Here is a 10,879-nt window from a genome sequence, read left to right as displayed (position 1 = left end):
TTACAAGCCAAGTCTGTGGCAAAGCCAGATTCGCTTAACAACCGTGCTGCTAATGTAACAACTGCAGCGATTCACTTAGCGACTGTGGCAAGGAAGGTCGTAAAATGGAGCAAAAGTCACTTCCCGGCCGTCTCGCTTAGCAACATAAAATATCGGGTTCTGTTGTGGTCCTAAGTCAAGAGCCACTTGTAATACGACTTCAGGTTCCCGTCCCCTACCTATCTTTCCCCCACTGCCCCTACTCTGCCCCCCAGCCCCCCTTCCCAGGGGCTTTTGCCCAGCCTTTTACCATCTTGATGATCTCCGGATAGAGTGGCTCAATGAGGATGCCACGGTTGGTGGCCACGCACTCCACCAGCTCGTTCAGGGCTGCCCGCTTGATCTCCTTGCCCTTCAGGTCAGCCACGCAGTCGAGGAAGTCGAAGACAATGGAGCACTGCTGCAGCTTCTTACACAGGAGGTCGTGGAGCTCTGAAACCGGAGCATCTGGGGGGGGGGGTGAGAAAGCAGAGGGAGGGGCCGTGAGAATGTATGTGGGACGAGAAAGCAGGAGAATTCAGACAGCAATAGCCCTTAGGCTTAGACTTATATAGATAATCTTTATTGTCATTTTTTTTGTACTGTGGGCACAACGGCACAGACCAAAAATGAAATTTAGTTGCCCGCTCTCCAAGTGAAAGACATACATGACACACACCTAAAACATACTATATACAACATATGTATAGACCAGGGGTAGGCAACCTTGGCTCTTTTATGACTCGTGGACTTCAACTCCCAGAATTCCTGAGACAGCATGGGGGAACTATGGCCCCCTTTATGACTCGCGGACTTCAACTCCCAGAATTCCTCAGCCAGCATGACTCAGCTTGGAAACCTCTCCCTTTCCCCTCAGCGTGGCTGCTTCAGGAATTCTGGGAGTTGAAGTCCCCAAGTCATAAAGGAGCCATAGGTCCCCCATGCTGGCTCAGGAATTCTGGGAGTTCAAGTCCACAAGTCATAAAAGGGCCAAGTTTGAAGACCCCTGGTTTAGAGTATAGGGCAGGGGTAGGCAACCTTGGCTCTTTTATGACTTGTGGACTTCAACTCCCAGAATTCCTGAGCCAGCATGGCTCAGCTTGGAAACCTCTCCCTTTCCCCTCAGCGTGGCTGGCTCAGGAATTCTGGGAGTTGAAGTCCACGAGTCACAAAAGAGCCAAAGTTGCCTACCCCTGCTATAGCCCCACACCCCTACATATACACAACAATAAAATATTAAACACTGTCCATCTTGAATGTATAACGGAAAGAGGAAGCCTGAGAAATCACAAGGTTAATGCTGTATGGAATGAAACTGTGGCTGAATCTGGATGTTCTGCTTCGGATACCACAAAGCCCCCCCCCCACCAGAAGGGAACAAGGAAAACGGGTCGTGAAGAGGATGAGTAGTGTCCCAGATAATCTTACGGACACTGCTCAAGCAACGCTTCTGTGCTATGTCCTGGATGGGACAGTGCTTTTGCAGGCCTCTCTAAGCAGTTTACAGAGTCAGCCTACTGCTCCGGCAACGATCTGGCTCCTCATTTTACGACCTCGGAAGGAGGGAAGGCTGAGTCAACCTCGAGCCCGTCAGGATCGAACTCCTGGCTGTGGACAGAATTAGACTGCAATGCCGCATTCTAACCTCTGTGCCACCATGCCTCATACAACGGGATCCCCCGTGAGAAAGCGGAGGCCTCCTGTGCTCAAGCAAAAAAAAAATGGCTCTCTCGTCCTCTTTGCCGTAATCCAGCTCGGTGACATGACTGGAGTAACATGCATGATACCTCCTTCCGCTCTTTTCCAAGGGGTGGGTCACAGCTGTCGAGCATCCCAACAGATCTGCATACAAAAGATCTGGGATTCAGCTGTTAACCGTGTCAAGATATCCAGCGGGGAAAGCTGCCCCCCTAACTCAACAGAGCTGGGGGAAGCCCCTCTCTCTCTCTCTCTCTCTGGAGGCTAATTGCTATCACGCAACAGCAATTAACGGAATATTTTAATTACAGCACTTTATGCAACACTTCAAAGTGCTCCTCCTCTGGTCTGACGCACACAAATATCGTAATTAAAAGATGGGTGACTTACAACCTGCGTATTTTTTTTCCAGAGTCACCAGGATCCAAAAAAAAAAAAAAAAAAATCCCACAGAAAACCATTTCCAAAATAACTGCAGGGCTGGGGCCGCCAAGTCACCAGAAAGCGAGCTCAACTCGAGAGAGACTTAACTTACAAATTCCTGCAGTGAAAACCCCTGTAAATGTCTTGGAGCGGCTGGTAAAAAAAAATAATAATTAAAAAGGGCGTAGCCCCCTCTGGGAAAAAAAAATCCCTTGCCTCGATAGATATGTGTACCTCACCGATATAGCTGACTAAGTAGCCATAAATATATTATAAGCTGATATATATTGCAGGGCAATTAAGCTTCCGAAGGAACTGAAACAGGATCGTCTTGCAGAGCGTCCAGAGAAAGTGGGTTGCTTGACCTTTCCTGCATTCCCACGGCTTGGCTCCACCGCTGATCCTCCGTGGCCTCTCCAAGCAAAACTTTGCTCTATTTTCACTGACTCTGTTCCTTTCCTAAAATAGGGCCAGAACACTTCAAAGGCTTACATATCGCCCAGTAAATACAGACAGTCCCCAAGGGAAGTACCAGCAAAGTTAAGCCTGAAGGTTACGTTTGCTGTTGTCCTCTTGTCACCCCAAATATTTCAGCTCACAAATGGGGAGGGGGGATTTTTGAGACCTGCAGACATTAACTCCCAGGCTTGGAAGAGTTCCTTGAGGCCATCAGGCCGAACCTCGGCTCAGTGTAGGAATTTAAATCAAAGCATCGCAAGAGAGAGGAGTGCCCAACTTGTGCTCCCAAGACATCCAGCAAATGTCGTTTCCATGATGGGCTATCGAGTTATTTTCAGCTCTTGCACCTAAATCAGGGTTTCTCAACTTGGCAACCTTAAGACATCCCAGAATCCCTATATAACTGCATGCCCTAGTCGGGAGCTCAAATCCACACATCTTAAAGTTGCCAAGGTTGAGAAGTCTGAGAAGCAAACCTGGCCATGTAAGCGATGGGCCAGTGTGCGCGCGTGCTTGCAGCTCGACTCATGCCAGTGGCATGCACCTCCATGCACACACGCATGCACACGCAGCTCAATGAATGGAGCTGCGCGTGCATGCCGGGCTGTCGCTTGCACAAATCGAGCTGTGTGAGTGTGTGCAAGCGTTCGTGCGCCAGCTCTCCGCTCATACAGCCTGGCTGCAAATAGATCCTGGTCCCGGGGGTTGGGTACCCCTGACCTAGATAAGATTTTCCCCCCATGATCATCTGTCCCTAATTGATCTCTCAGACATCTGGCAAAGAGGAGCTGATGTATATAGGAAGGTTAACCCAACATTACACAGAAATTTGTTTTCCCAAGAGTAGGAAGTCCACCCTTTCATTGTCTTCTCTGCCACATCCCATCAGAAATGACCACCACCACGCTATCCCAACCTTCTCCTCAAAGCTGAACTTTCCCGCGCTCTCCATGCCTCTCCTCCTGGCTCCCAATCAACGTCTCTTCTGTTTTCCAAGCCTTTTCCATTTTTCGTGAATTCGTGTTGACACAACTCCCATTTAAGCGCTTTGCTGTAAAAAGAGGCCTAGGATTAAGGGGAAGCAGCTGACCAGCGCAGAAGACCATGGAAGGGTGAACGTCTCGTGACCATGTCTGTTGATGTAGCCTAAAATTGTGTCGGCCTTTTGAAAACTGCCATCTCTCACATTGCTGACTCACACTCGGCTTGTGACCAAAGCAGCTTGCCCCCCCCCAACACACACACACCCAATTAATTACCAAGCAAAAGGATAATTCCTTTCTCAACATCATGTTGGTTTCAGTTTGCCAAGGGAAGCATTTCGCATTAAATTCTTAAATTTCCTTCTATTTTCAGCCTGATTCTCCAACAGTTTGCTTCCTTATTTATTTATGAAAATTTCTATGCCCACCAACTCGATCAAGACTTGGGGTGCTTACAGTAAAGGTTCCCCCGCACAGGCGTGCTAGTCGTTTCCGACTCTAGGGGCCGGTGCTCGTCTCTGTTTAAAAGCCAAAGAGCCAGCGCTTGTCCGAGGACGTCTCCGTGGTCATGTGGCCGGCACGACTAGACGCCAAAGGCGCACGGAACGCTGTTACCTTCCCACCGGAGTGGTCCCTATTTTTCTACTTGCATTTTTATGTGCTTTCGAACTGCTAGGTTGGCAGAAGCTGGGACGAGTAACAGGCGCTCACTCTGTTATGTGGCACTCGGGATTCGACCCGCCAAACTGCCGACCTTCTGATCGACAAACTCAAGCGTCCTAAGCCACTGAGCCACCGCATCCCTTACAGTAGTGGCCCACAATCTTTTGGGCGCTGGGGAGCAGTTTTCTCATGGACTGGGCGGGGGGGGGTACACACATGGTTTCACGTGCTGCTTGCATCCTGTGCGTGTGCTGTTGGGGTTTGGCTTGCTTTCGTGGCCTGGTTGTAGGAAGGCCATGGAGCGGTGTTGGTCCATGGACCGAGGTTTGGGGACCCCTGCCTTACAGAATTAAACTCTACAAAAAAAAATTGAGAATGAAGGAAGGACACATTAAATAACTTCTCACTTCTTCTAAATAAAGCCCTTTCCCCCCCCCTTTCTCCCTCCCTCAAGTTTGTTAAATTTCAGAAAAGTATAAAAAACACAAAAGTAGAAGGAAAAAAGAATTTAAAAAGAAACAAGGAAAGGTTGGGAAAATTAGGGAGTCAAAGGGGAGAAAGCTATGGGGGGGGCGGAAATGGAAACTTCTGACTTTCTTTAGTATTGATAAAAACCTAAAAAAAACGACCCTTTGAGCTAGTATAGATAAAATGTTTTTTTCCCTCCCCCTAAACAATAAACAAGGAAGGACACCTCTTTCATTAGGGATGGGAAACTTTTGAACATTCAGATCAGTGTTTCTCCACAATGGCCACTTGAAGACATGTGGACTCCCATGCTGGCTGGGGAATTCTGGGAGATGAAGTCCATACATAGATGGTCACTGTTGAGAAACATGGATCTAGGCCAGGGGCGTCAAAGTGCCAGCCCACTGGCCGGATGCGTCATATCGAAACTGCGCCCATCCCAGCTCTGGCAATGGGGGCAAAAGTCATGATACGTCACCCCTGAATCTAGGGGCTATATTCCCAGTATCTTAGCTAACCTTAGCTAACCTTATGATGTAAAAAAGATGGACTCTGGAAAGAGTGCAGAGAAGAGCAACAAAGATGATTAGGGGACTGGAGACTAAAACATATCGGGAACGGTTGCTGGAATTGGGTATGTCTAGTTTAATGAAGAGAAGGACGAGGGGGGACAGGATAGCAGTGTTCCAATATCTCAGGGGCTGCCCCAAAGAAGAGGCAGTCAAGCTATTCTCCAAAGCGCCCGAAGGCAGGACAAGAAGCAACGGATGGAAACTAGTCAAGGAGAGAAGCAACCTAGAACTAAGGAGAAACTTCCTGACAGTGAGAACAATTAACCAGCGGAACAACCTGCCTCCAGAAATGGTGAATGCTCCAACACTGGAAGTTTTTAAGAAGAGACTGGATAGCCATTTGTCTGAAATGGAATAGGGTTTCCTGCCTAAGCAAGGGTTTAGGGTTTAATGAAAACATGATAGCAGTCTTCCAATATCTCAGGGGTTGCCCCAAAGAAGAGGCAGTCAAGCTATTCCCCAAAGTGCCTGAAGGCAAAGACAAGAAGCAACGGATGGGAACTAGTCAAGGAGAGAAGCAAGCTGGAATTAAGGAGAAACTTCCTGACAGTGAGAACAATTAACCAGTGGAACCACCTGCCTCCAGAAGTGGTGAATGCTCCAACACTGGAAGTTTTTAAGAAGAGACTGGACAGCCATTTGTCCGAATTGGTATAGGGTTTCCTGCCTGAGCAGGGGGTTGGACTAGATGACCTCCAAGGTAACTTTATCATCATCATCATCATCATCATTAACCTACCAGTAACCAGAAAGCTAAGCAAACAACTTCTGGAGGTTCACAAATTATTCATCGATAATTTGATTCAGTGCAAGCCCGTGCGTTTGACCAGGCTCAAAATAGTCAAGGGAAAGTATAAAGCTGCTTTTTTGAGGACTGAAAGTTGCAATTAAATTCATTAAATCACAGCCAAAAGGATATATATATATATCAAAACACCCGACACCCTGTGGGAATCCTTGATTCCGCTGCCACTTTTAGAGAGCCCCCCACCTGGATCTGCAGAGGGGAAGAGGGCTGCCACTTGCAGAATCGGGTCGCAGAGACCCCAGGACGGCCACTGCAAGGATGCCAAGGAGTTGCCATCCTCCGTTCATTGCCAGCAGGCCTTCGGAGCAAGGAATACCGTTAAGGAATGGCGTGAGAGCAGAAGGCTGGTTAGGGCTGAGGCGCTGCGGGCATGTTGCCACCATTTCCTGCGTTCTCCGCTCCCCGATGCCCCTTGGGGCACCAAGCAGCTCTGGCAGCCCCCCCCCCCGGGAACTGTAACCATGGCAGCTGGGAGGCTGATGGCTTACACCGAGGTACTCCAGCATGTAGGAACCCAGTAGGGACCTGGGAGCATCAGATATCCCCTCCAATAGGACCGGGTTCCTGTGGCAAGGAATCTCAGGAGAAAACTTGAGACCACATCTGGAGAAGAGACCATCGGCTGAGATAAGAGAGGATGCTGAAGTTGAGAAAAAGCTCGCTGTGCTTCCCACGGCTTCCCACGAAGAAGGCAGAAATCCTCTCTCAGCTTGGTGGTTTTCTTGCAGACGTTTCATTACCCAAAGTAGGGAACATCATCAAGGCTAGAAGGGATGTGGGGTTGTGGAGGAGGAGGAGGAGGAGGAGGAGGAGTAGTTGTGGGGCCCTGGGTGCTCTCTGAGCTTCGTTATTTTCTTGCAGAGGTTTCATTGCCAAAATAAGTAGCCAAAACAAGTGCACTGATGATGTTCCCTAGTTGGGTCACGAAACGTCTGCAAGAAAACCACCCAGCTCAGAGAGACCCCAGGGCCCCAAATCCTCTTCCACCCCCCTGCAAACTCTTCTAGCACTGATGATGTTCCCTAGTTGGGTCACGAAACATCTGCAAGAAAACCACCCAGCTCAGAGAGACCCCAGGGCCCCAAATCCTCTTCCACCCCCCTGCAAACTCTTCTAGCACTGATGATGTTCCCTAGTTGGGTCACGAAACGTCTGCAAGAAAACCACCTAGCTCAGAGAGACCCTAGGGCCCCAAATCCTCTTCCACCCCCCTGCAAACTCTTCTAGCACTGATGATGTTCCCTAGTTGGGTCATGAAACGTCTGCAAGCAAGCCACCCACAAAGATTCTCATTTATTAAGCCAAGGTGGCAAAACTGAATAACGAAAACAGGCCGTCTGGCAGTGCTTCTCCACCTTGGTCAGGGATGGACTTCCAGCTCCCAGAATTTCCCAGCCAGGCCTGTTTTTGTTTACTGGCCTTCTCCAAACCACACACTCCAGATTTGTTTGATGTCAAATTGCAGAAGCTCCCAGCTGCTCTCCTGGGGGGAGGGGTTATGGAGACCAGGCCCCTCTGAGGAGCACCGGGTAGGAGAAAAATGGAAGAGAGGAATGAATGTATACTGCTGCCCAGAGTCACCGTATCAGAGAGATGGGCAGTCCCTAAATTTGAAAAGAGAGAGAGAGAGAGTTAGGGAGGGAGAAAAGACAAAACGAAGGATGAATGGATAGAAGTTGGTGAATAGATAAAAGCAGATGAGTGGTAGGTAGGTAGATAGATGCATACGGATAGATGACATACAAAGGAAGGGAGGGAGGGATGGAAAGGAAAAATACAGGAAGGATACGATGGACAGACAGATAGATGGACGGATAGACAGACAGAAGGATTGATAGTGAAAAAAAACCCTCTGCTTTTTCATATTTGGGTTGGTTTTACTTTGGCGAGGACCTGATTTTTCTTTTGTTCCTTTTCTTTCAGCCTCCAAAAAGGACAAAATGTTTCTTGAGTTTCTCCCCTTCATTTTTTTAAGAGAGAAATATTTTGTTGCAACGAAACCCTCCTTTGCCATGGGGTGGGGTGCGGCCCCAGATATTTGCTCCTCTGTGCATGAGAGAGTTAAAATTTATGGATATTTTGCTTTTTTTTTAAAATAGCTAATAAGTTTTGTTATTTCTTTGCAATCTGCCTGGCCGTTTCCTAGTAATACGTCATTTGTTTAATGGCTCTTGGGCTGTTTAGCAATCATTAAAGAGTTTGCATTTTGGCTAAGAGATCGTCAGTAAAACATGATTTCTTTCCTATCGTTTTTTACTAGCAATCGATAAAAGCAACTCTCGCACCGATTCCAGCCAAATCCCTGCATTTTCCCCCAGGAGCCTTAGAACATAATCCCTTAAGTAAGATGCTGGAGAAGATGCAAGACCCAGGCTGGTCCTTTTCTGCAAACAACACCTAACATTTGAGTTTTTCCAGGATCCAACCTTTCTTGCCCATCTTCCTTCTTCCCTCCTGCTCAAGAAACCCCACAGTTGTGAGCCAGGAAGCTGCATTATAAACCAAGTCATCTCCCTAGAAAAAGATCCAATAATTATCCATCCGCTCACGAGAGCTGCAAGATGAGATGGGGGATGATCCTTGTCACCTACTTACGGGCTGATCCTCTGAATCTTTTACGCTCACCAATTCGCATCCCACCTCAAGAAAGCCAAAGTCGTGTTTATCAATTTCACCCAGCCTAAGCCGTTTCCTGGATGGCAGGAGTTTATTGGGCCCTCCAGTAAATTAGAGACTTTCTCTGCATCTTTTCCTGAATCCTGTCAAGAGACTGAGCTGGAAGTTCCTGGGTGCATTCACAGAAAACGCTAAACCCTGGTTACCACAATGGCTGCATTCATACAAACCATGTCTCTCTCTCTCTCTATATATATATATATATATTAATGGCCTAAGGGTGACGGCTGTTTCACATAGTGGGCTAAATGGAGGCTAAATGCAAATGGACCACAAAGTGCCCAACTTCATTTGAGCTTAGGCTAGTGTGTCGTGCGAATCTGGCCCTCGTAGGCAAAACAATGTTAGTTTCTCCTAAGAATGAAGACCACCCAAGGCCAGGGTGTTTTTTTTTTGTTTTTTTTTAAGGGGCTTTGTGGCTGCTTTCCTCACCTCTCAAAATCTCTTATTCTACAGGCTGAATCTCAGCCACACTGAGGTCAGTTCACACAACCGAGATACTAAGACTCAGGAAAGAGTGCGGGGGGGGGGGGAAGAGCAATAAAGACGGTAAGGAGCTTGGAGGCTAAATTGTATGACGAACGGTTGCGGGAATTGGGAGGGTACGCCGAGCTTGTCGATCAGAAGGTCAGCAGTTTGGCGGGTCGAATCCCGAGTGCCGCGTAACAGAGCGAGCGCCTGTTACTCGTCCCAGCTTCTGCCAACCTAGCAGTTCGAAAGCACGTAAAAAATGCAAGTAGAAAAATAGGGACCACTCCGGTGGGAAGGTAACAGCGTTCCGTGTGCCTTTGGCATCTAGTCATGCCGGCCACGTGACCACGGAGACGTCCTCGGACAAGCGCTGGCTCTTCGGCTTTGAAACGGAGACGAGCACCGGCCCCTAGAGTCGGAAACGACTAGCACGCATGGGCGGGGGAACCTTTACCTTTACCTTTAACGAAGAGAAAGACCTGGACATATGACAACTGCCTTGAGGGGCTCTCACACAAAAGAGGGGGGTCCCCCTGTCCTTCAAAACAACTCAAGACAGGACAAGAAGCAAGCGACAGATGGAAACCTATCAAGGAGAGAAGCACTAAGGAGAAGCAACCTAGAACTAAGGAGAAATTCCCCCGACAGTGAGAGCAATGAATCAGTGGAACAGCTTGCCACCAGAAGTTGTGGGGGCTCCATCACTGGAGACTTTCAAGAAGTGACTGGACAGCTGTTTGTCCACGATGGTATAAAGTCTCCTGCCTAGAGCAGGGGGTTGGACTAGGAGACCTCTGAGGTCCCTCCCAGCACTATGATTCAATGTTCTATGTCAGGGGTAGGCAACCTCGGCTCTTTTATGACTCGTGGACTTCAACTCCCAGAATTCCTGAGCCAGCGTGGGGGAACGATGGGCCCTTCATGACTCGCAGACTTCAACTCCTAGAATTCCTGAGCCACTATGGCTCAGCTTGGAAACCTCTCCCTTTCTCCTCAGTGTGGCTGGCTCAGGAATTCTGGGAGTTGAAGTCCATGAGTCATAAAGCGGCCTAGGCCAGGGGTAGGCAACCTTGGCTCTTTTTATGACTGGTTGACTTCAACTCCCAGAATTCCTGAGCCAACATGGCTCAGCATGGAAACCTCTCCCTTTCCCTTCAGCGTGGCTGGCTCAGGAATTCTGGGAGTTGAAGTCCACGAGTCATAAAAGAGCCGAGGTTGCCTACCCCTGTTCTATGTTCTAACACGCTAAATTTAAGGCAATTTAAAAACCTGGCAATTGACATTGCAACTGTTGTTAATTTAATTTAATTTTTTTTGGTGGATTAACTTGCAGGGCAGAATAGCTAGGGGGTTAGTTTCTCCTGAAACTACACGTAGTCCTCGAGTTACGACCACAACGGAGCCCAAAAGTTCTCTCGCGAAGTGAAACACCTCTTAATGGAGTTTCCATTTTCCGACTTTTCTTGCCACGGTTTGTGAAGTGAATCCGCCGCCACTGTTAAATGAGTAACATGGCTGTTAAGTGACTCCGGCTCACCCTTTGACTCTGCTTGTCGGAAGGTCGTAAAAAGGGGATCACGTGACCCCTTGGGACACAGCAACGGTCATAAGTATGAGATTATGTTGCCAAGCATCCTACT

The 10,879-nt window shown here is 48.3% G+C and overlaps 1 protein-coding gene across 6 annotated transcripts in view; it reads right to left on the bottom strand.

Annotated features, from left to right (window-relative positions):
- Nucleotides 1-10,879, bottom strand: part of PPP2R5B (protein phosphatase 2 regulatory subunit B'beta) — a 31,010-nt gene that overhangs the window by 16,557 nt on the left and 3,574 nt on the right. For all 6 annotated transcript variants that reach the window (XM_081340414.1, XM_081340418.1, XM_081340417.1 and 3 more), the window contains exon 2: nucleotides 290-486. In XM_081340414.1, coding sequence (XP_081196540.1) covers nucleotides 290-486 — 197 coding nt within the window. The remainder of the gene's footprint in view (nucleotides 1-289; nucleotides 487-10,879) is intronic.

The sequence above is a fragment of the Vipera berus genome, assembly GCF_964194415.1.
Source record: "Vipera berus genome assembly, chromosome: 16".
Lineage (NCBI taxonomy): Eukaryota > Metazoa > Chordata > Lepidosauria > Squamata > Viperidae > Vipera > Vipera berus.
This window is presented reverse-complemented; position numbering and strand designations above follow the sequence as displayed.